Source organism: Aspergillus brunneoviolaceus, assembly GCF_003184695.1.
Source record: "Aspergillus brunneoviolaceus CBS 621.78 unplaced genomic scaffold BO95scaffold_36, whole genome shotgun sequence".
In the NCBI taxonomy this organism is placed as follows: domain Eukaryota; kingdom Fungi; phylum Ascomycota; class Eurotiomycetes; order Eurotiales; family Aspergillaceae; genus Aspergillus; species Aspergillus brunneoviolaceus.
Window position 1 is genome coordinate 74,240 of NW_020290766.1, and position 24,143 is coordinate 98,382.

A 24,143-nucleotide genomic window follows, 5' to 3' on the forward strand; every position below is an offset into this window, starting at 1 on the left:
GTGTCTCTCTCTCTCTGTCTGACTGTGCTCGAAGTATAGGATCCACATAAGAGACCGCATCACATCCCCTCCCCCCTCCCCCTTCTGGATTTCTCTACTTGTCGCATGCCCCGTTGCATGCGTGGCAAAAAGAACAGATCAACCTACGTACAGCATTGTCTCATATATCAATTGCATTATTCCCCTTTTTCCATTCATTCTTCACTTGGTTCGATGTGACACTGTCTTGTTTCCCCTTTCCTCCATCCCCCTATCCGATTAAACCAACATGTCTTCTGCCATTCAACAAGTGAATGGCTCCCCGCTATTACGGCCGCGTGTCATCCCGGCCATGAAGAAGTCGACGACGGATCCTACGTCTGTTCCTCCTTTGGAAAGCTTAGAGTCAAGGTAGGCAGCTAGCGACCAACTTCAACAGTCGCCAACAAATTCGAAGACTGACAATCTTCACTTTTTAGCGGCCATTCGACACCTGTCCCTGAAGATGCCCCGCCTTCCCTCCATTCGATTTCCACCGCCAGGAAACAAGCTCGAGCACGCACACGAATCTTCTATACCATTGACTATGTGCCCCGAGTGTCCCATTTCGACCCGAGAAGCGACTACCGCAATTTTCGCGGTTTCTATACCCTGTTTTGGATCGCATTGTTTATCATGGTGGTTACCACAGCGCTTCGCAATATCAAGGATACTGGGTCCCCTTTCAGAGTGAGAGTTTGGAATCTGTTGTCGGCAAACGTGTGGTCCATGGGCGTCAGCGACCTGGCTATGGTCGTGAGTAGCGCTGCGGTGCTACCCCTCCATCGCACAATCAGGGCTCGTGGTGGTGTTTGGCGCTGGAAAGGAGGGGGCATGGCCATGCAAAGTATTTTCGAAGCGGCCTGGGCCTGCCTATGGATCAAGTAGGTTGTGACAGCTATACTATTCCTGGGGTCGTGATTCCTTGAGCTAACCATGAGGTGCAGTTGGCCCTTTATGATGCGCTGGACCTGGACAGCGCAAGTATTCTTCACCCTCCATACGTTGACTATCCTGATGAAAGTACACTCATATGCCTTTTACAATGGTCATCTCAGCGAGACTGAGCGTCGTTTGTCCTCGCTTGATAAGCCCGGCTCTGTGTCCTTGGAAGCTCCGGTGCCGTATCCGGATGCCTCCCCTCGTCGGCACGCTGCCACCCGGCGCCATAGTCAACACGCACGATCCGAATCGATAGCCGAGTTGCGCGAGGACCTAGCCACGGAGCTGACCTCGCCGATGGGCAATGTGACATATCCTCAGAACCTGACGGTCACCAACTATGTGGATTTCATCTTCTGTCCCACTTTGTGCTACGAGTTGGAATACCCTCGGAACAGTGACCGGGATTGGATCGAGATCGGCCTGAAAACCCTCGCGATCTTCGGATGCATCTTCCTTCTGACGTTGACCAGCGAGGAGTTCATTGTACCTGTCTTGAGCGAGGCCAACATCCAGCTCCACACCGTGTCAAGCATAGCTGAAAAGGCCCTGATCATGGCGGAGACCATCAGCATGCTTCTCTTTCCTTTCCTGATCACCTTCTTGCTTGTCTTTCTCGTCATCTTCGAATATGTGCTGGGCGCTTTCGCAGAGCTGACTTGTTTTGCCGACCGTCATTTCTACTCGGATTGGTGGAACTCATGTGATTGGTACGTCTGCTGCACACGGACACCTTTGGTGGCTTTTATGGAGGCTACTAATGATGTGGGTTGACATGAGCTGACGAAAACGTTTCTACCTTATTCAGGTTGGAATTCTCCAGGGAATGGAACATCCCCGTACACCACTTTCTCCGGCGCCATGTCTACTTCCCCTCTCTCTCCCACTTCTCCAAACCAGTCGCCATGTTCATCACCTTCCTCGTCAGCGCCATCGCTCACGAACTGGTCATGAGCTGTATTACTAAGAAGCTTCGTGGCTACGGCTTCCTCGCCATGATGCTCCAGCTGCCCATCGTTGCGGTCCAGCAGTCCAAGTACATAAAGGGGAAGACCATTCTCAATGTACGTGCATCCATGATACTTCAAACCACTCCCGAATATAGAAAGCATGGAATTAAAACTAATCTCTCCCTCCATCAGAACGCCTTCTTCTGGCTATCGATGATTCTCGGGCTATCCATGGTGAGTACTACCACTTAATGTTGGTGTCCCCAGACCCTCGACTGACACTTAACCTCCCATCCAGATGTGCGCACTCTACGTTCTCGTCTGAACTCATGCCATCCCTCACGAACCAACAAACACTCAGATAGACAATCTTACTCGCCCCGTATATATACATACCATCTACAAAGCTAGGGTTGGCGCTATTACCATCGCCCCCACACCCCTGCAACCAACCACATATACCATCAATTTTTGAAGCATATTTTTCTTCTTCTGTGTGTTATCATCATCCCTTATATATGTCCTGATAGTTGTCATCACTGCATGAATGGACCCCTCCTTCTCAGCACGTCCCCACATTTCCTTTTTTCTTTTCCAATGCAATCTACAGTGCTTGTACAGCATCGATTCTGCTGCTTTTATACAACATGCCGACTTTCAGCTTTTGCCTGCTCATGCCCATCTTATGAATCCGAGTTCCGAGGGAGAATATAGGAAGAAGACTGGATCTAGAGAACGGTATTCGTGGATAAGGGATCTTTGTCCAGTACAGCGTGATAGGGGAGTGGGTTATGGATCATAAATGCTATAGAGACGGCTCTCAAAGATAAATATTCGCCCGATCGGGTTAAATATGGGCCCAGGCCACATTTGCGGCATTGGCATATATTTCCACCATAACGGCTAGAATGCAATACAAAGAACCAATGGAAGAGACTGAACAACCATGATAGATATCTTATTTCCATTCTGCTGCATCGACGGCGCCATCTTCTATACCAAAATCTTGCCACATAGTCGAACAACAAACAAAAACTCAGTTCCGTGACCATGATAACGCCTGGAAAACAAAAACCGACAAAAGCTGGAATGGTGAAACGCGACGGAAAGTACTCACTCGGCCAATCGGAGACCCGCCGTTCCACAAATGATGCAATAAGACGGGGTTTCCTGGCCGATCCCCGAATGGAACGGGTAAAAAGTCGATAACCTCTAAAATTCCGGCAGTAACAGAGTGTAGCTAGACAAGGCGATCAACACCGTCTTAGCCAGCCCAAGGGAGCCAAGTTGAGATATCATGTTATGAGACAAAACGGTCAGAGTCCAACTATGCGTTTTGTGCACTGTCCCCACTTCTAGATATGCTCGATGGGCTCCTCGGGAAGAAGAATAACTCTTTCGCGGCGATCACGAGGAAGACAAGCCTTGAGTGGGGGCTGGATAATATCGTTGAAAAGGAAGGTTCCGTAGACGAGCAGAGCAAAGCCGGCCACTTGGAGCCATTTGAAAGTTTCCCAGCCCAGGGCTAGAGAGACAAGCCAAATGAAAAGGGTGCGGCACGTGTCGATAGTACTACGCGATGTAGCCGAAACGGTGTGAGTAACAGAAAGCCCAAAGAAATTGAAGCCGCTGGAGCAGAAAAACTTAGTACCAACAAGATCGAAACTGTTTAGTCATGATAACTTACCCAATGCTGATCATGATCAGAAAGCTGGAGATGGCGATTGGCCGGTTGTGGAGAATTTGACGCCAGCCTTCCTTTGCGTCAAAGTAGCCATAGCGACCTGCCTCGGTCCGTCCGACAGCCAGGTACATGATGATCGAGCCGATGACAGTCACACTGAACCCGAAGATACCCTCCCAGCCAACGACCTGAAGAGGATCCATGGCGTAATGTTCCAGGATCCATTCCTCGAGCACGAACTGCGAAGCGGTGAAGATCTGCGCTGCGGCAATGAGAAGAACACCGATCAGTGTTTGCACGGCTTCTGGAGTTCGTGCAGTGGTCTGCACTTCTCGGAGAGCATGTGTGACGGCCGCTGCTGCATTCTCCGGGGCAGATTCATGGCCCTGGCTGAACAGGGCGCCTGCAAGGCCAACCAGCGCAACGCCAAGAACGACCACAAACAGTGCAGCCCAGTGGTAGATGTGAAGTTTGCGGTGGAGAAATATCACACTGAAGAGACCAACAAAGAGGACGAGGGCTCCCCGGGTCATTTGGTAAATACTAGCGGCGACGAACAGCAGCCCGACGTTCATCAAAGTAGTACCCGCAATGTCACAGCATGCCGGTGCTGCAAGGAGGAAGATCCTCCATCCTTGGAGACGAATGCGCCCATCAGGTGATTCATTGGGCTTGGTGGAATCACGAAGATATTCGGGGCCCCGAATCGTGTAGTCTTCCTCTTCTTCGTCAAGCCCATCATCATTGTGGACGGGATGATAGCCACCCGCCAGCAGAGGGGAGGAGTTGCTGGACAAGCGAGGAGCGATGTAGCGCTGGTAGAGATATGAAAATAACACGACAAGCCAGCTGCCCATCTCGCCGATGAACATTTGAATGCTAGCATTATTGAGATGATATAAGCATTGTATAACTAATTGGTATAGAAAGAGAGAGCGAGGGGAGAGATAGCATACGTCTGGATCACCGGTTGCTCGAAGGTGTGACGATACTTGGGATCCGGAGAGTCACAATTGCGAACACATTGCATATCCTATCAGCAGCCATTGTCAGTCATGTTTCGAAAAAAGGCAAGATAATCAGTGAAGCGTCAAACCTGATACTTGTTGAGGATTGTATTGCAAACCCCAGTCACGAGCATCATCGTGACCAGGAAGGGGACGGTGGCTTTGCTCGCCATGATTGCTGTTTGTTGGAAGCTAACAACAAGTGAAAACGAGCTTTGCGATGTATACAGATAAAGCTCGCAGAGAACGGGTCCAATTTATGGGGGGGGTGGTTTAATGTTTATCCAAGGAAGCGCGATAGAGAGACCCGGCCAAGGAGCGCAAGAGGCCAGTCGCAAATGCTGTGATAGAGAACAGAGAGAAGAAAGTGGGATAAGTCTATTCTATTGATGACCCATCATGGAAGAAGATGGGGCTTGGGGGAGGTGGTTGGTTGTTGGTTGTTGGTGGTGGGGAATATCACGGAACAAAGACGGGGGAGGATGGATGATGGGAGGAGGAGGAGGAGGCGGCGGAGGAGAAGGTAAATGACGGTGGATCGACCTAAAGTTAGCTTATCGGAACGGCAGCTGATCTCAAATGTAGTGAGTGAGTGGGGACAAGCCAGCCATCACGGGATCCTTACTTAATCATCCTCTCTCCGCTTATCTATCCATTGTTCCATTGTATCGATTGTATCCACACTACTACACCTAACAAGGTCCCCTTTCACATCACGAATTCAATTCCTGGCTTGTTCAATGGATCTTTCTCTATTATCTATGTCTACAGAAGTGTGGAATTTCGTAAAGGCTGTTCCGACTCGAGGTCGGATCCAATGATTGTGTAATAGCCCTAGAAATGCTGCTAATCTCATGAACTCCCAACTCAAAAGACACTTCGCTGTCTGCCAGGGCCACAAAAAAAAACAAAAAAAAAAAAAAAGAGGCTCTTCTTTTTCCTCCTTTAGCTCCTTGCAACGCCATGGCTAAGAATGAAATGATAGCAAAGTGTAGAATGAAGACCCAGGCAATCACTCCTGTGTCCCCCGGTTAATATACATCCGGCCTGCAATCAATTATGCCAGCAGAAACACAGAATCCACCACGCCATTCACCAGCTCCAAAATCATAAACAGCGCTCATGAGGTAACAGAAAAACATGGACTAGATCACATGGCAATGATGGCAATTCCACTGTCGTCAACATTCATGCCCGTGTCTTTGCGATCAATCATCTCCCAATCAATGTCGTCCCATGAGTCGTTCATCAGAAGACCGTCCTCGAACCGGCCCGGGAGGTTGATCCAATCCACCGGTATCCAATTCTCATCCGCCATCTCTCCGGGTTTGACATTGACCTCGACACTCTTTGGTAGCTCGTTGTCCTTAGGGGTCTGGGTGATAAGACCGGTCTCGATTGAATCCGGAGTGTCCTCGGATTGTGAATTAGTAAACATTTCGGGGTTGAGAAACTCGTCCATCACTCCAAAGCCCAGGCCCGCATCATCCCCGAGATCCAAGAATGTGTCCTGGATCGCTTCGAGGGAAATGGCACTGTTTGCCCACGGGTCGGCCGTCATCACGTCCATTGACGGTGGTGCGTGTTCCAGGGGCTTGGTCGCTTCTTTCTTATCGTCCTTGCTGGTTGTCGGCTTGAGAGGAGATGACGTAGGCACTTTGGCTGAAGAAGTACGAGGAGTTAGTTGCAGATTCGAGGCCGGGGAACTAGGCTTGGGTCCCAATTGACTGGGAGCATGGCCCATGGGAGTCGCACCTCCAGGAACTGGCGTACCTCCAAGCTTGGTATCGTGTTTCGCTGGAGATGATGCTGGGCCAAGCTTGCCAGGGGCCTGTGAGGTGTCCTTACTGCTTTGTAATCCTCCTTGCTCTTCCTCTTTGACAAGGTTGGTGCGGAAACTCTCCAGGGCAAACTCCAGCGGGTTTTCGATTGGCTCTTCGATCTTGTGGCATTCTTCGACGTGACTGTCAAGCGCGCTCTGAGTGGCAAAACCATGATAATGGTTCTGACATTCGGGGACACTGCACTTGAAAGCGCCGCTGAAAGCTGCACCAGCCAGCTTTGACTCTGCGCCTGTTTGCTTGTTTGCTTGAGCCTTGGGCACGGAAGTTCCAAGCACGGGGGTAGCACCGGCATGAGACTGCTTTCGCTTCTTCGGAGGGGGCAGCTTCAACTGCTCGGGAGGTATACTACCGGGTCCATAGGCGTGTGGAACACCCTGAGGCGATGGCGCGCCAAAAGGCGCCTGTGGAATGCCGGGAGGTCCCGATGCGGTTTGGCTGGAGGCTCGACGAGCACGTTGAAGAGCCTCTTCCTGTTGCTGTAATTGGTGCAAGTTCGTCGCGTTCAGAGCGGGCATGTTGTTTGGGATGCTGGCCGGTGGCATAGATGCACCCTGTGGGGCACTGTGTCGCTGACCAGGTACCTGGCTTTGCTGCTGGTTGACTCGAGCGATCATATGATGGAACAGCTTTTTGATATAGTTAGTGGTTCCTGCGAGGTACTCGGGCGTGATCGTGTACTGGTCAGCAAGTGCCCAATCAGATCCGGTTTTGAATTGTCTCATCAATTGTATCCGCTGGAGAAGCCATTAGCTAAATGCAGGCGCGGGTTGAAAGGAGACGAGGGCTTACCATCGCAAGTAAACTGCGGACATTTCGCTCCTGGCCGGGTATCTTTGCTATAAATTGAACAAGCGCATCCATCCTACCCAAATAGTCTGTCGAGTCACGCAGCTGCTGAGACATGCTTGCCTTCTGCTCCGGTGTGATTGTAACAGGCTCGGCAGGCGGCGCAGTCTTAGCAATCTCGTCGTACATCATTCGGATCCTTTCTGGTAGGTTGTTCCATGCATCTTCAGCGGAAGTCCTACTGATGGATCCACGGCCTTGTGCTTGTTGCCTCCGCAAATGTAGCTCCAGCTGGGCACGTTGCTGAGGCGTCATAGCCGCCAGCTGTTCGCGGGTGAAGAACATGTTGGGCCTGTTGGGAACGGGGACGGGTCCTCCTTGTGAAGCGGTAGGTTGAGTCGACTTTTGGATGGGCGTGGTTTGAGCTTCTGTTGGCTCCTCATTTGGAAGCTTCCTCTTGGGTGCCTGCTTAGTGACGGACGCTTTGTTTCCTTTTCCGGCAACTGTAGCCTGAGCCTTTGCCGTCCCATTTTGCGGACCCTGCTGCGATGTAGACTGTGGAGCTTGAGACTCTAGCTTGACTTGAGGAACTGTGGGAGGAACAGTGACAGGAGGCTGCGAAGTTGTCTGAGGCTGTTGACCCTGTTGACCCTGTTGAGCAGCCAAGGCACGAGCTTGCGCTGCTTGTATCTGCTTCTGTCTGTTCCGGTGAAGCAGATCACGGAGCTGTTCGTCACTCAGACTCTGAACTTGTGGACCAAGGCGCTGCCTGGCCAGCTGAATATCTTGTGGAGTGATCGGACGTATGGCAGGCATATTTATGGATGGTTGCTGCTGACCGGATGCGAATTGATTATTCATGAAGGGTTGCGATTGTCCCTGGAATTGTGTTGGCATCCAAGGGCCTTGACCGTTCTGTTCCGCGCCACGGCCGCCTTCTTTCGATTGGGCAAGAATCTGGGCAAGATGCAGTTTCTGCAAAGCCATTAATTTTTGTATGTCTACGCCTCCAAGTAGTTGTGGGTTCGAAGCCGCCAGTTGTTTCAGTTGACCCCATGTTTTAATATGTTTCGGGACAGGCGACGAGATGTTCGGGTTGTTGTTCAGAATCGCTGGGGGGAAATGCAAGCGGTCCATTTCCTTGACTTGGTCAGGGGACATTTCAATGCCTCCGCCATGTTGGCGAAGAAGCTGCAACTTGTACATGTCATGTTGGCGCTGTTGCTGTTGCTGTTGTTGTCGCTGCTGAACCGACATCTGTTGTCCAGGCAGCATCTGGCCGTTCATGCTCGCAATGTGCTGTTGCAAATTGAGAGGTGCTCGCATGTTCTGCCCGTTGCCAATCTGGCCGGGCAACATCTGCTGGCCTTGGCCTTGCTGTGGGAAGTTTTGTTGCATCTGGATGGACTGTTGTTGATTTGCCCGTAACAGAGCCTGGTTGTTCGCCAGCCGGCGCTGCTGGAAAAAGAGATTCAACTGTTCATTGCTCATTTGGCTCAGTTGCTCTTGAAGTTGTGGAGGCAGCCCGGGTGGTATTTGAGGCCGTTGCATCGATGGCTGTCCGCCCATGGACTGGACATTAGCCTGCTGCTGCCCCATGCCAGGAGCGCGAGACGGAGGCCGAACCTGTGCAGCAACCTGCGCGGGAGACATTTGACCGGGGGCCATAGGACGGTTCAGCATGGGCATTGCGGGACTTTGTTGCGTCATTTGGTGTTGCATCTGGGACCCGGCTTGTCCATTTTGAGTCATTGCGATCTGCGCTCTTTGCGCTGCCTGAACGCGTGCTGCCTGTTGGGCTTGGGTCTCGTTTTGTAGTTGCGATGTTTGTTGAGATCTACCTTGCGAAACATTCTGTGCGCCCTGTGGATGCTGCGCAAGAAATTGAGGGCTGATACCGGATTGTGCGTTTTGGTTGAGCTGAGGGCCCATCTGGAACATATTCGATGCCGTCTGATTAATCGGCAAGGAACTAGCTGGCACCACAAGCTGGCCCGCTTCCTGAGACCGCAACCCATCCGCCTGTTGCCCTTGAATGTTGTCGACACTACCGATGAACGATGGCTCCGGGTTCTGTTGATTTCCCATGGGGTATGCGGAGTTGCGTTGTAGGTTCATCATGTTTGTTAACATTTGTCGCTGCTGTGGGTTCATCGTTTCTGCCAGCATTGCAGCCCCGTTAGGGTCGACGCCATTACCATGAGCACGAGCCATCTCCATTCGGTTTCGCTTGAACCGTCTAAGCTGGGTCAGAGCCTGCGAGCGGAAGAAGTAAGTCAACGGGTCCATATTCTTCTTTGATAGGTATTGGCGCTGCTCTGGCGACATATTCTGCAAATTCAACTTGATCTTCTCCAAATCTTCCTGGGGAGTTTTTGAAATGATTTGGCTTGCAACTCGACAGACTTGCTCATATTCTTGAGCGGAAAGAGTTTGGAGTTCGTCGTTGTATGGAAATCCAACGCCGGGCCTTTGCTGAGCTCTTTGCTGCATGATGTTCTGCTGTTGCTGTTGCTGCTGTTGCGGCTGCTGTTGCTGTTGCGGCTGTTGGGGTTGTGGACGATGTTGCATTCCATTTTGCTGACCCATGTCCCCAAGACCCATTGACATCTGTTGTTGCCCTGGCATCGGAGACGCCTGCATGGGGTGGTTCATTTGTGCAGGAAATCCTACCTGACCAACACCAGTCATCCCCGCTGTTGGACCTTGGGGCATCATTCCGTTCTGCATCACAGCAGCTTGTCGTGCGCGAGTGTCGCGAATATGAACAAGCTTCTCGTTACAGTTCCTCTCGTATTCGATCTAGAAGTGTTAGGCTGGTGTAGCAATGGGGTCCCAAACGCAGGAATGCACACCTTTTCTCTTGCGTCTTTGAAGGCTTTCTGTTCGAAAGCCAATGCCGCATGAGCGGCACTTTGCGTGTCGATGCGGGGTGTTATGAGACGGAGTGATGTAATCCTGGCGGGGAAATTGTTAGGTTGACAAAGCTACGCCTAGTCGAACTGGTTACACGAATCTCAAGCCACAGGAAGCGGTCAAGAGCACGTGTATGGACACAACGGCCACTTACATCTGATAGACCTTCATTGCCCGATCTCTGACCGGTACTTCCGCTCGCCATCCTGAATACTGACCCTGGGCCTGCAGAGCCTGCGCGACCTGAGACAAGATTATCGAATTGTTGTTACCGCCATTCATACCTCCGCCCACGTTGGGGAGGTTTGCCGGATTCATGTCAACAACCCCCTCAATGGGGATCGAGGAGTAGTCCGCGCAAGCCTTCCTTTGACGTCAGCATTCGCTGGCCCGAATGCCAAGCGTTACACTTTGCGATAGAATCTTCGTGACTGAGGAAGACTTGATCGCACTCCAGATATCTCTATCTCGGTAAGAAGCTGGCTTGTGGGGATCCACCGCAAGAGAGGCTTGAATAGTCGAGAGCGATGTTGAGAGAGGCGGTTAGCGGTCCGAATGTGGTCGCGATAGGGACGAGGTCGGCAGCGATATGAGCTTCGCTGTTTATTCCGGGAGATTTGGTTGAAACGAAAGAAGACGAACGACAGAAATCAGGTCGTGGGATGCGAGTGGAACACGCAGGACCAACACAGCAAGGGAAAACAAGGCGTTCGGGCACCAGTGGTGAGTTGAGGGTGGTGTTGTTGGCAGGCGCCCGGGAAGTGGCTTGGAGGGGGGTTGAGGGCGGGCTAGGCAGGATTACACTTGATGTATGTTGGATCAGGGACAGGGATGTTTAATGTATTGCACCGCTTAGTTCGCAAGATCGTTCGGGGTGACAAGGTATGGAGCTTCCCGGAGTCACGAGAGGTGATAGAGATAAGGAAGAAAACAAGTCGAAGTGGGAAGCCTAGGTGCAAGGGTAGCACATGTCAGTGAATGTTGGTAGAAGAAGAGGCACGCCCCGAAAGCACATTTCGCAGTCAGGAGAGAAAAGCGAGCATTCACTCGTCGAGGAATCCCGGTGTTTTTGGTTTAGGCAATGGATGCAGAAATGCGCAAAAAAGCCGAACGGTCGGCAGAAGAGGGCGCTAGGATGAACTGAGCAGTAGGAGGGGATCTTCAACTCACCCGATAATAGCTCCTCCGATCTGGCGGAGAAGATTCGAGGTTGGCTAGAAGTGTATGGAATGAAGAGGGGAAGGTGGAAGGAACGAAATGCGAGAGAGAAACAGAGAAACAGAAAGAGAATGGGGTCAGAAGGAGAGGGAGGGAGAAGGAGAAAGAGAGTCAAAATGCGGCGATCGATCACGAAACGAGGAAACAGAGTCTAGGTGGGTTGGGTGGGTAGGTAGGCAAATTGGGGGGGGGAGGGACTACCAAGAAGAGAAAAGCTGGGCAGGAAAAAGGGAAACAAGAAAATCAAAACGGATAAATGGCCGTAGTAGACCCCCAATATATGGGCTATGGAACAAAGGGGAGAGGGCAGAGAAGTCGAAGATCTTGTGCACAGGAAGAGAGAGAGAGAGAGGAGAAAGAGAGCAAGAGAAAGAGAAAGAGAAAGAGAGAAGGTGGTGGTAATGGTCGTGGAGGAGGAGCAGGAGGTGGTGGTGGTGGTGTAGCAAAGAGAGGGAGACTCTTTGAGGTCAGTCAATCAGTCAATCAGTCAATCAGTCTGTCAGTCAGTCATCATTTTAGTTTAGCAGGTACTCCGTACTGTACGTAGTATTAAGGTAGTTCGAGTTTATTACTACTAAGGTAAAAGAAAGGTACACCTTAGCAGTTTAGTCTAACGGAAGTCAAGTTGGGTGGTGGTAAGTTAATAGTAGTTGTGGAAAGTGGGTTGGGTGGCCGTGGATGATGGCAGTGATGGCCGTGATGGTAATCCACCTAAAACCATTGAGGAATTATGAATACTCGGGTGGTAGTTAAGGTAGTTAGTGTTAGTTAGTGGCCTGAGGCGCCAGATGCAGACCGATGAGTGGTTCTGGTGGGCGATTAACGCTTCTACTCGGTAGGTACAGTACCTTACCTACCTTAGTACCCCCCCCCCTCTAGACCCGTCCCCGTGCCCAGGACCACTTAGGGATCTGCCCGTTGGTCCTGCTCATCATCAGCTTCTTGGTACTGTACTAAACTTCTACACTACGATGTGAGTACAGTACCGTAGGTAATATGGAAGGAGACTAGGGAAAACCTGGGAAACCTGAACTTTACCCAGCCGCCAACTGACAACTCGACGGATCGCTCGATTATTATTTGAGCGCCTGTTGGCCACTTCCCCCCCCCCTGTCCCATTCAATGTCATTGATTCAGGTTATAAGTGAATCTGCTGTACTGTACATCATACTGTGTATATGATTTTTATATACATAACATGACTACTCTGGCAGTGCATTTGTACTTCAGATCAAGATTGTCTGATCATCTCCAATCCGTATCACTTACCTATCTCTCTCTCTCTTAACCTTATGTACAGTACTCATATGAGGGGATCGCCCTTAGGAACTGACGGGGAGCCAACCGATGGAGACCCAAAATTAAAAAAAAAAGCGGGCCATCCTCTTTTTTTCCGCTTTCTGGTCCGTCCCCATCACCGGAAATCCCTGGTAACTAATTGGTCTCGACGGGTGACTGGCTCTGGAAAAGACGCAAGGTCTTCCAGGCCAAGAAATGTTGGTTTCGCAGCCAGTCAATCAGTCAGTCTTTCCTGCTTTCCTCCACTACCTCCCTCGTACGTTGTATGTTTTCTTTTGCCTCTTTGCGTCTTTTGCTTCCTTGAATTGTATTTCTCTTTCCTTGCCTCGGAATCAAGTTTTACCATCAGTCCAATCACTAGTAACTCTAATTGACGTGACCAATGGTGGATATCGCTCCCGCCTACCTACTTGATGACTGGATTTAGTGTTGTGGTTCAGGAGCCTGGAGATCTATGCTGCAGCAATCAGTTAGCGGGCTGGGATGATAATAAGGATGGGTAGGTATCACCAAGGCACGCACACATTAGTCACCAGCGATCATAGTGAATGCCACCACCATTTGACTGGAGTTGTGGTCCGTCTTCCATGCAAGATGGCGGTATCCGAGGATCTCGTAGCTACAGCTGTATGTACCTACGGTCAGACTTGCTGGTTACGGCACATTAGTACTACCACAACAATCCTCCGTGGTGCGGCCAGGTGGTACAGACTACCCTACCACCTACTGGCAGGCATCGACTCAGTCTTGGCGATATCAGGTCGGTAAGATTAGACTTGGATCGCATTACACGAGTACAGTTGCTTGAGATTAAATGGAGGCCGTGAACCATGTTGGTCTCCACTGATCGACCAATGAAGGGTTCTGTATCTGCGGTGCTTTAGCTTTGGGGGAACTGGAAAGGTCTTCGAGTTGTCCGCAAGGGCAGCTCACAGCAACTAAATTGGTTCAGTGGCCAGGCGTGAACTTGACCCAAATAATTTGACCACACATTCATTCTCTCCGCCTGGATTTTCCCCTGGCACAGTCCGGTAGAATGGACATTGACCACGGAATTGTGGTTCGTACTGTACTAAATTGAGTTGCTGGCCCAGCAGCAGGAATTGTTAAAGGTTCGTACTGGAGGTCTACACCACTAATCCGTCAATACTTCATGGCTCCCTCAGAATGAGATCGGTACACTAGTTCACTAGTGTCACTGGCCTTGACAGAACAGACTATTCCTGATTTGAAAACGTACCAAAGCGGCCTGCAGTGAAGGTGCTACAAATCACACACCTATCGCCCAGAATGAAAGATGTTTGGAAGGTACTGGTATACAACCACAGTATGAATATGGCGAAAACACTTTCGGCTGTTGACCATCTTGTTCCATGGGGGCATGATTCCTATTTGCAGGATTCCTTCTCAGCCCGATCTACGGAGTAGTCAACGTGAAGTCCGATCAACATGGCCCTGGAACATGTCTATCGATGGGTCGCTCCCGAGAAAAGCTTGGGGGTGCCTCATGCCAATCTACGGAAAGTCCTACCGGCACATCCGGCTTTGGGCGTGATACTCACCCGTCAAGATCATGCATATGATACCGTTTTCAACGACTAAGAGAATCAGACAGCGAGAATATGCAACCAACACAATCCTTGATCAGGGCATTGAAATAGTGTCTCATTGTTGATTGGTATGCGAAGCTTGTATGATTCTTCTTTGGTAAAAACCTCCAGTGCATCTTCGGATTGATATACAGGACTTGGAGGCCTTGCGAAGAGTATAGCGGGCAGCGCGCCATCCGAGCAGACATGACTACCGGTAGGGTCGAGGGCGTGCATGACTGAAGTCGCATCATATTCTTTGATATGCTGTCCCAACAGTCCAGACCAATCTCACATTCCAAAGCCAGGCTAGCATCGGCGATGGAAGGGAGAATATATGAGTATATTTATACTCAGTAGGGTTGAGGGTCCAAATGCGGTGTGGTTCAGAGTCCCAACTTGAAAAGGGCCGTGGAGAAGTGTGGAATCATTTGAGATGAGAAAAGGAATCTACTGAGTAGTGCCGGCAATTGCGACTCCGCTGTTACTTTTTACGGAAACAGACACGTCAGGCACCATCACGTGATCTGGCTGCTGTCGTCACCGGCCCCCGGGCTGGAAGCCGCCCTTGAATTATCATCGACCATCAATGAACTTTTGGGAAATGAGCTGATCCATTCAGCAGATCTCGTTTCAAGTCTCGGCCGCATTTGCGATCCATAGTACGGAGTACTGAGTACTTAGACTACTGTACGTACGTACGTACTTACTCATAGTACTCCGTAACTACGGGCAGTTTCTACTTCTTCCCTTCCTGGTCACTTTTGCTTCTTCTATTTCTTCCCAATTCTCTCCATCCCTCCTTCCCTTACTCCTTCCTCTCTCCCCCCTCATTTATACTCATACTCATACTCATCCACGTCGCACTGTTGTGTTTCTACCCCTCGATTCTCGATCGCTAGTCTCTTTTAAGCTCACCTGCAATGCTTTATTGATTGATCGTCCTCTCCTCCCGAGACCCTGCTCTACTTGCCTTTTTACCCTCCGCCGGATGTACTGACATCCCCTCCCCCCCTCTCCTCCCCCCAATCATCGCCATGGTTCTCGCCACGCCTGTGCCCGTAGGGTCTAGTGTTTTCTTCTCGCTGGCCCTTCTCACAATCTCTATCCTTGTTTTACTTCTTCTCCGGCGCTTTCTCACTTTGCGCGCAACCCCGGCTTATCTTTCCATTCCCGTCTTTCTTGCGCTCGCGCTTCCTGCCAGTGTAGTTCTGTTGGTTCCTATCGACCTGGCGTCAAGTTCGCGTGATGGATCAGGTCCCACAGCCATCTGGCTTCCTGACCGCCTACTTCTAGTCTCGTGGCGCATCACCTATTGGCTGATATTTGTACTGACATGGTACGTATAAGTCGTGTCGTTTGTCAGCCAATTTTGGTTGTTCTGAACTAATATAATGGAGATGCTGATCGGACTTTTCCCTCCTTACAGGGCTATCCTCCCGCTTCTCGGAGAATATATAGACTCTGGATATCGTGAACCGAAGGCTCGTATTCAGTACTCTATCCGGTCGAATGCGCGCTATCAACTCATCGTGCTGTGCTGTGCGATCGTTGGATTGGTCTACATCTCCATCCAGAATGGGTTCGAATTTACTTCAATCAAGGCGCTCGTTATGGCTCTTGCTTACGTCTGGGGTCTCGTACTGGCGATCTACCTAATGGGCCATGGTCTCGTCTCGATCCCTCGCACACTATTCCGCAACGCCGATGTCAGCGGCAGACTCCGGAGAATTCACGCCCATGCCCCTCGGCTGCACGACCGCTTGATGGATGCAATCAATGATTTGGAGAGTCTCGAGAGTCAGGTCTCTCAACTGCAGCGCCGGAAAACAGGGACCGCCCTCGACTTTCAGGATTGGATTGACGAGCTGGCAGAGACTTGCAGTCCTTCTGAACCACGATCAACGTTGCTGGACCATGCAGATGGATCTGAAACAATCCCCGCCGTCATTACCGAACGCTATTTGGCAGATTTGACAAGACGTCTTCAGCGTGCTCGGCATCAAAAGGCTCGTTTCATCGACGAGTGGGACCGTCTGGTGCTGTCCGCTGCTGATATGCAAGCCATTATCAATTCGTCCGCATCCAGGAAATTGGAGTTTACTCCGTCACCTTATCGCTCCTCATGGTTGTCGAATGCTAAGGTTCTGAGCCCATACATGCGTTACCAGCTCTATGTGCGCGTGATCCCGAACCTTCGACTTGGACTAGGTGCTCTCTTCACTGCCGCATCCGCTTGCATTGTCTGGTCCGAAGTGATCAAATCTATGGCGCCTCGGCTGTCGGTAGTGACCCTTTCCATTGTATCCTATCATCAGGATCCTGCGCCAGTGAACTTTGGTCGTCAAGTTATTGCTTCTGCTTGGTTGCTGTACATGTGCTCCGCAGCCTTGGTGGGCGTGAACGACGCCAAAGTGTGGGGCAATCGTGCCTTGGTCCGTCGGAACACGTATGGGGAGAGCGCATGTTGGTACGCTGGGCTTGTAGCCCGGCTGACTGTACCCATCGCCTACAACTTCCTCACCTTTTTGCCGGTTAGTGCGCGACAGAGCACCGTCTTTTACAAATTCCTGGGGCGGTTAATCGACCTCACACCGCTTGGTAAAGGGTTTGACTACTTTTTCCCGGTCTTCATCTTGCTGCCCATCTGTGCCACTCTCTTTAATCTATATGGTCGAGTGCAAAACATTTGCAGCTGGGGACTTTTGGAGGAAGATGATGATGACCTAGAAAACAATCCCGGTGGCTACGGACTGGGAGGTTGGCGTGAAGGGCGTGACCTCATTGAGCGAGAACTGAACGGCCTCGGCTCATTGGGGCTTTCAGCCCGTGGTAGTCGGTCGCCCCGACCTTCGAGTCGGGTTGACGAGGAGGTTCCTGCATTCATTTCCTCGCGAACACCCCTAGTTGAGGGTTCCCGGGCACCTCGAGCACCTCGCAGCACTCTCGGAACCTCTGCCTTGGTCGAGGAAGAAGAGGAAGAGAACTTTTTCCAGTCATTCGCGCACCGCATGAAGAACACTCTCGAAACAGCCAGCAAGCCGCAGTGGTTGCAGGGTGACTCCTTCCGCCTTCCACGGTGGATGGGAAATGAAGGTAACGATGGCAGCAGTGGTCTCGCGAGATGGTTTGGTGGCCGGCCTGCACCTGGCGGGGTCAGACTTTGAAGACATCTTGAGTACGTTCTTCCGCCAGTGAGCAATTGTAATGTAATTATGTAAGATTATAACTGTATATAATATAATTTTTTCCATTGTGAGAACAATGACTTATTGCAGAATAGTAAATCTCCCAGAAACTAGTCGATACAATGATGTCAGTCAACGCAGAGAAAACAGCAACTAGCCCCAATTCCAGCTTCTGCCTAGCACAATTCGGGGGTACCTGGAATTCCATGTATGGATAGGTCGGCCAGCCTTGCAAGAGCACCGGAGAGCACCGGAGGTGACAAAACCATTGTGGCTCCTGAGGCCACTTACTTCTCGGTTAGGCTGTGTAATGTTGCTCCGCTCTTCCATTCCATGCCATCTGTGTTCGTCCGACTGTAACGTTGACAGAACGCTCGTCTCGTCAAGAATTACCTGGGGGATATCCTAGATGATGCATTTAACATGGCTGGGTCGCATCATTGCTTCTCCCTGCATAACGCCATATGGACAGTACAGTAGTACTATACAGGGCTTGCTATATAACAGGACAGAGTGAGCTGCGGTTGGCCCTTCTACAAGCCGCTGTCCCAGGTTGATGACGTCGCCTAGCATACTAATTTACTGAGTAGGTCAAGATAACTACTTACCCCACTACTGCGGTCGATGTACCGGCTCAAAACCTCTCAGTTGTGGTATCAATACCTCTATGTGTGCTTGGCAGGTGTTTGAAATGGCTAATGCATGTTAATGATAAGCCGATGAGATCTGTCAAAGACATGATTGTGTACTAGGTAGGCATGACAGTCGCATGTCACGTGGGAATGATCTGCTGCTTTTATGCTGCAAGATGAATGCGACGCTCGGTCTGCCTCAGCCATTGGCATTAACTTTGGGGAATGATTGCAAAGCAATTGGTCATTCATTTGGAGACAGATAGTAATCAACTCAGCCTTGTGGTGAGCCTACCCCTCAGGTTTGATGGAAGGAGGGGCTTTGGCGGGCATGCAATATGCTTATACTGTACAGTAAAAGAGAGGAGAGAGAACAGAAATCATAAGATATCACATTGATTCGAAATCGATCGAACATTCGTGACGAACAGACAAGGCGATCTTTCAGCCTTTCAGCCTCCAGGCGGCTGCGGCAAAAAAACAAAAAGAAAAAAAAAGAGGCTCTCTCCGCCTTCTCTGCCTATTCCGGAGCTAATGGAAGAGAGGCCCAGGGCAAACTTCCAGTGACCTCAACACCCTCGTCATTCCCCCTCCCATTGACCCATTCTTGGCCGACAATCCATGAGCCAGTTGCTATCGCACATATCTCTGTCCTCCCTGGGCGAGACGTGTGCTTCCTACATCGACCACGTCGCCACCAATCTGTCTCCTTCGCTCCAGACTTTACACCATCAACTCACCACCACTCTTTCGTCAGCTCAAGCCTCGTCTCCCTTGCGTTTTCTCACGCCTTGGCCGGAGCCGAACCCGGATCACGCCGCCAGCGATTATACCGCCCCGATTACCTACACTCTTCTCGCGTGTGCGATCGCAATCATCGTCATGTCTTCCTGGCGCAGTCCCTTCACCTTCTGGCGCCGTTCTCCCAACTACACCAACGTTCAAAACCCTCCCCATGTAACCGACAACGATTTCAGCTACATCACGACGGACGAGATCGTCAATCCGCTCAGACAGCCACAGTATGGACACCAGCACCCCGGTGCCGATGATGCTGAGCCCGACACCATCCTTTTGAAACACCGCAAGAACACCTACGACCTGCACTTCCCTGCTTACTCCATCAATGAGGGCGCCCTCAGTGTGGGTCAGCTGAGACAACGGGCTGCAGAGGTGACGCAGACGCCTGACCCGAAGCGGATCCGACTACTGTACAAAGGAAAACTGTTGGACGACGATTCATTGCCCTGCCGGGCGGAGGGACTCAAGCAGCAGTCAGAGGTCTTGTGCGTGGTCTCGGAGGTGCAGCCCGGGGAGAGCTCGCCAAGTGAGACGTCCGAGGCGGAGGTTGAACTTCCTCCGCGCCAGGACGAACCCCCTCGCAAGCGATCGGGCAAGAACAAAAAGCGCGGGAAGAAGGGCAAGAAGCCGGGCCCTGGTGGCGCAGCAGTCGACCCGGCCACTCTACCACCCCCGGCGCAAGCGGCGCGACCATCCCCCTCGCCCGGCCGTTCAGCCATGCCCTCACCCGCACCTAGCCTCAACTCCTTCCGCACCCCGCTGGATCAAGCCAACGGCCTCTTGTCGTATCTTCATCGGGAATTGCTCCCTCTCTGTGAAGAGTACTTTGCCAATCCCCCGACCGATCCGAAAGCACGCGATTTCGAGCATAAGAAGCTCAGCGAAACAATCCTCGCCCAGGTCATCCTGAAGGCAGACGGGATTGAGATCACGAATGACGAGGACCGTGCTGCTCGTCGCGCGTTGGTCAAGGAGGCACAGGGCTTACTGGCCAAGCTTGACCAGGCACTGAATAACTAAGTACCCTGGCATTTTATGTACATGACCCCTTTTTTTATCATATCTCACGGAAAGACCATAATACTACTCTTGCTGCATGGAAAGAAGCTTTGAACCTATTTTTTTCTATTCCCCTCTAGCATTTGTTTGATTGCTTTTTTGTTTATTGGCTGTGATTTACACTTCGTTTACTCCAGCTCTGGCTTTGGGATCGGTTCCTTTCTCTGTTGCTTGCTGAGCACCGAGCTTGGGTACATTGCTTCAATGCATATACAAATGTCACCTGTGGATAGGATTCTGCACGGTTCTGGCGTCGGAGGTTGTCTAGGGTGGGGAACTACCCGATAGGATTCTTGTCACTTAATCCTGCTATTGTTCTTATTATGGATACTCCCAGTGAACAGTGCCACGTGCACCTAGCTTAATCTTCGAATTCCGCGGCGGACGAAGCAAGAGATGGGACTGAGACGGTCGTATATCGAATGTTTCGGAGACGGAAGGCTGGGACCGACGTAAGGTATGCCGGTGTAGTCGACCGGCATGGAAATTCAACCAGACTGATTGATCATTCGCTGAGTTACGCACAACACATAACTATACCATCCTGTGTACTTTTTTTCCCCATCCAGCTACATATCTGTAATGCCATTCGCTGTGTCTGAGGGTAAGCACCTCGTATCACGGTCAGTGCATGTGTAAAGTACATACAGTACTTCAGCCCAGGAGGTGATCAAGTAAGCATGCAGTTGGTTTGGAGACTAGCAGAAACTCTATGCTGAGATCGAACTAAACCGAAATGGAACTTAGATCTCTTCGCTGTCACGGCCTTGAGATTCCCACTCTTCCCCTTCCTCTTGGGGCCTAACGATCTATCACAATTTGGCGATAACTACGTGCTATGCGAGCTTGTCAGCTTGTGCTTTGTGCTTTGTCCCTTTCTCCATCGCGGGCCGACCAGCAGACCGTTGGGGACATTCCAGCCTGACTGGTGGGTGGTCGGAAATGTCAAATCGGACTGATCGACTGTCGGCATGGCAGACAGTCCAGATAAGTTGAAAGAATCTTGTGTTCATTAGGTTGAGATCAGGACCCGTTTATTGGTAGTGAAGCTTTTTTTTTCTTGGTGGCAGAGTCTATCCTATGAGTAAGTATCATCAGTGGATACATTCATCTCTAATTCATCTTTGCCGAGAGACACAGGATGATTGGCGCAGCCCACCCAGCAATTGGTTCTAGGCTATGTCTCTCTCTCTCTCCTTCACAAGGAGGGGGAAAGGATAAGAAAGAGATTAAGGTAGAAAATACGGAGTAGTCCCTAATCAATTGCCTAGTCCCGGGCTGTCTTTCTTCTCAAGTAGTCTAGCGGCTTGTCCTAACCTGATCTACTTCTCCTCCCTCCCTCTAGTCTAGTCTCGCCTCGACTTTCTCCTCCTCTCCTCTTCTTTCTCCTCCTCTCCCTCCTTTACTTTACCCCGTCTTTCTCGGCTCTTCGCTCTCGCATTTGCCTTCTTCTTCCTCTTCCTCTTCTTCCTGTTGCAACCACCGGGCTCTAGGACAGTTGACTTGACACTCTCCTCTTCTTCCTCTGAATCCCTTCTTCCTCGTACTCACCCCGTTTTCTCCGCTCAACTGTGTCTCGGATGCTGTCCTGACGCCACGGTCCAGCCACACACACCTTTGCATCACTCCTTTCCCTGGCATTTTTTTCCCTTGTCTTCCCCTCCTCCTCCTCCTCCTCCACCCACTGCTTAATATACTTTATTTTGTCTTTTACCTCTGCCCCTCCCTACCTGGGCATCTATTCCATTCTCACTTCCTCCACCTTATACTCGACTACTTTAGTCTTCATCTGACAGCTGCTCTCGACTCGTCCTAGCCGTCTCCCATCCGCCATCCGCCTTTTGACGTTCCCTGAGCCGAACCGACACATCCACGGTACCGATTCCGCCGGTCCCTGGCTAACGAGTGCTCAACCCAACCCACCTCCCGGGGAACCACATAGACGGTTGCGCAGCGATTCCAAGGTGTTCAATTCTCCACTTTCTCCTTATTTACAATTTCCTCTTTTCGGCTCGTCTCGCTCGTGCTCTCGGCCCCCTTTCCCACCGATTCATCACTTCACCGTCCGGCTCCCGTCTTCTCCCAGCCTTCCTACCCCTCACATCATACAGACTGCTGTTCTCTTAACTCAGTCAACTCCGAGGAGGGACTTCGACCAGAACTGCCCTGAGCGGTTGGTGATTCTGGTCTGTGTGTCTCTGGGATGGCCTGATCGGGGACAAGAACAGAAAGAGAGAAGAAAAATTGTTCCTTGCCCAGTGACCAGCCGCTCGTTGACCTTGTCACGATCGCCTTCATAACAGCACACCGGGTTCCAGCTGGTCTGGACTTGTCTGATCCATATTTACTGCTGCTGGAATGGCGGGGACGGCTACCGCGACATACTCGACAGATGCATGGACGTCACCCAGTGTAGAGGGGAGTCAATGGGAATTTTCGGTTCCAATCCGACAAGATGTAAGTGTGTCCTAGAAGTCAGTGGCCACGCTGCGGTAGTTTGCAGCCACTGTACAGTATACCCGATCCAAGAGTGTCGCAGGAATCAGACGAACTGACCTGGATTGTGCTAGAGCACTAATAATCGCTCCAAGTCGCGTTCGTCCCATGATTCGCGCTCCCGAGGGCATCGGCCCCAAGGCTCTCGCGGCTCCTCCTTGTCACGACACGTCCAGGCTCACGATCAGTTCAATCCGCGCGGTCGCCGAGACGTTAGCCATAGTCGACGGGAAAGTGAAGAATTCAACTCGCAGCATCACTATAGACACGAACCTGTAGACCGCAGCATTAGTAATGCGAACGCCTCGGCCGAGATCCCACGCCAGGATGGGACAATAAAAACAAGCGAGGGGATCGGAGTGTACCTCGGAGAGTTGGATAACGAGAAATGGATCCACCGAGATAAATTGGCCAAGATCGAAAGCGAAGAGTTACAGCAGTTGTTCCAGCGACGGGCTGCCACAGACGGGATCCAAAGTGGCCGTGGAAGGCCCCATGAGTCTCACGGGGTCAACGGACGCTCCTTTTCCCCACACTCGCCAAACGAGCAGACGGAACCGTGGCCCAGTCTACATGATGGGTCACCGCGTGACTCCTACGACTCCAAACCCTTCTCCGACGCCGATGACCTTCACGATACTACACAAGGCGATCAAAAGGATTGGGACCTCCGACGGGCGGACGAGATTGCTGCAGACAAGACGAAAGAGAAGGCAGCGTCGAGCTTCTACCATAACCCTGGCTTGCGAAAGAGCTCTTCTCGGATCCCAATTCCGACCGCCAGCCCGGTCCCCATCTCGCCTGAACACGCTGGACGAGAGTTCCCCAGGCAGCGCACCCGAGCCCTCACCAATGGTGAAGATGAAGCGCTGTCGTTCGGGATGCCGCGTCGAGCTAGTGAGCCACTGACGGTGGAGGCAGCAAACGGCCTACCTTCCAATGGCAGCAGACCTGGTAGCCGTGGGTTCCCATCGCAGACCACGGCAGCCAAGAAAACACCAGCAAAGGCTGGACCTACCAGCCGTAAGACCTCTGCTCCTCCCGCAACCAGAAAGGCGACTCCCCGAGCTCGTCTCCCGTCCAGCACTCAGCGGCCTGGAGCCAGAGCAGACGGTCGGGGCCCTCCTAATCCCATCAATCGGCCGGAAGGAGATCCTCCATGGCTGGCTACCATGTACAAACCGGATCCGCGTCTTCCTCCAGACCAGCAGATTCTCCCCACGCACGCGCGGCGCATGCAGCAGGAGCAGTGGGCCAAGGAGGGCAAGACACCCACGATGTACGACCGCGAGTTTGCTCCGCTTGCAATCGGACCGGATGGACCATTCAAAGTGGAGAGACCGAAGAATGAGGCCCCGGAGCCGGAGAAGCACCAAATGGAGGAGAAGACAAAGGAAGAAGTGCAGCCTGCACCACAGCAAACGCCCGAAGAGCAGCTCCCGTCCAAGGAAGGTGAAGCCGACGCGCGGCCCGCCACAGGAAGTGGGTATAGCACTATGCCCCGAGTGCAGGAACCAATGCCAGCACCACTGACACCCAAATGGAGCCCGCCGGTGGTGACGGCGCAAGAGCCACCCCCGAAGGAGAAGGGCTGCGGATGCTGCATCGTAATGTGATTTAATCCTGCCATATCAACCCTCTCAGCCTGAGCTACTTCTCAGCAGCATTTACCTGATTTTCCCCTGCATCATGCTTCTCAATTTCTCTTATTCTG

General features: G+C 51.5%; 8 protein-coding genes across 8 annotated transcripts; 6 read left to right on the forward strand and 2 right to left on the reverse strand.

The window, feature by feature from the left end:
* Positions 1–139: 139 nt before the first annotated feature.
* BO95DRAFT_140242 (putative sterol o-acyltransferase (APE2)) lies at positions 140–2,344 on the forward strand. Its single transcript, XM_025580574.1, has 6 exons — positions 140–390; positions 459–902; positions 966–1,670; positions 1,769–2,024; positions 2,103–2,144; positions 2,209–2,344. Exons 1-6 carry the CDS (start codon positions 269–271, stop codon positions 2,233–2,235), a joined length of 1,596 nt encoding a protein of 531 aa, XP_025441928.1. The 5' UTR covers positions 140–268; the 3' UTR covers positions 2,236–2,344.
* A 921-nt stretch (positions 2,345–3,265) lies between these two features.
* On the reverse strand, positions 3,266–4,774 carry BO95DRAFT_463937 (putative nucleotide-sugar transporter; the record flags this gene model as incomplete). The annotated part of the gene is made up of 4 exons (XM_025589016.1): positions 3,266–3,539; positions 3,598–4,473; positions 4,551–4,627; positions 4,691–4,774. The coding sequence occupies 4 exons, from the start codon at positions 4,772–4,774 to the stop codon at positions 3,266–3,268; spliced, it is 1,311 nt and encodes a 436-aa protein (XP_025441929.1).
* A 977-nt stretch (positions 4,775–5,751) lies between these two features.
* BO95DRAFT_363667 (uncharacterized protein) lies at positions 5,752–10,429 on the reverse strand (the record flags this gene model as incomplete). Its single annotated transcript, XM_025582627.1, has 4 exons — positions 5,752–7,179; positions 7,235–10,033; positions 10,087–10,189; positions 10,302–10,429. 4 exons carry the CDS (start codon positions 10,427–10,429, stop codon positions 5,752–5,754), a joined length of 4,458 nt encoding a protein of 1,485 aa, XP_025441930.1.
* A 766-nt stretch (positions 10,430–11,195) lies between these two features.
* BO95DRAFT_140350 (uncharacterized protein) lies at positions 11,196–11,865 on the forward strand. The gene has a single exon (XM_025580575.1). It carries the CDS (start codon positions 11,405–11,407, stop codon positions 11,765–11,767), a length of 363 nt encoding a protein of 120 aa, XP_025441931.1. The 5' UTR covers positions 11,196–11,404; the 3' UTR covers positions 11,768–11,865.
* Positions 11,866–12,515: 650 nt separating this feature from the next.
* On the forward strand, positions 12,516–13,186 carry BO95DRAFT_140393 (uncharacterized protein). The gene has a single exon (XM_025580576.1). The coding sequence runs from the start codon at positions 12,658–12,660 to the stop codon at positions 13,036–13,038; it is 381 nt and encodes a 126-aa protein (XP_025441932.1). The 5' UTR covers positions 12,516–12,657; the 3' UTR covers positions 13,039–13,186.
* A 1,657-nt stretch (positions 13,187–14,843) lies between these two features.
* BO95DRAFT_443075 (LMBR1 domain-containing protein) lies at positions 14,844–17,513 on the forward strand. Its single transcript, XM_025586584.1, has 2 exons — positions 14,844–15,592; positions 15,683–17,513. The coding sequence occupies exons 1-2, from the start codon at positions 15,291–15,293 to the stop codon at positions 17,418–17,420; spliced, it is 2,040 nt and encodes a 679-aa protein (XP_025441933.1). The 5' UTR covers positions 14,844–15,290; the 3' UTR covers positions 17,421–17,513.
* Positions 17,514–18,437: 924 nt separating this feature from the next.
* Positions 18,438–20,381, forward strand: BO95DRAFT_443076 (uncharacterized protein). Its single transcript, XM_025586585.1, has one exon. It carries the CDS (start codon positions 18,695–18,697, stop codon positions 19,892–19,894), a length of 1,200 nt encoding a protein of 399 aa, XP_025441934.1. The 5' UTR covers positions 18,438–18,694; the 3' UTR covers positions 19,895–20,381.
* A 1,552-nt stretch (positions 20,382–21,933) lies between these two features.
* On the forward strand, positions 21,934–24,113 carry BO95DRAFT_140448 (uncharacterized protein). The gene is made up of 2 exons (XM_025580577.1): positions 21,934–22,390; positions 22,504–24,113. The coding sequence occupies exons 1-2, from the start codon at positions 22,292–22,294 to the stop codon at positions 24,043–24,045; spliced, it is 1,641 nt and encodes a 546-aa protein (XP_025441935.1). The 5' UTR covers positions 21,934–22,291; the 3' UTR covers positions 24,046–24,113.
* Positions 24,114–24,143: the final 30 nt, after the last annotated feature.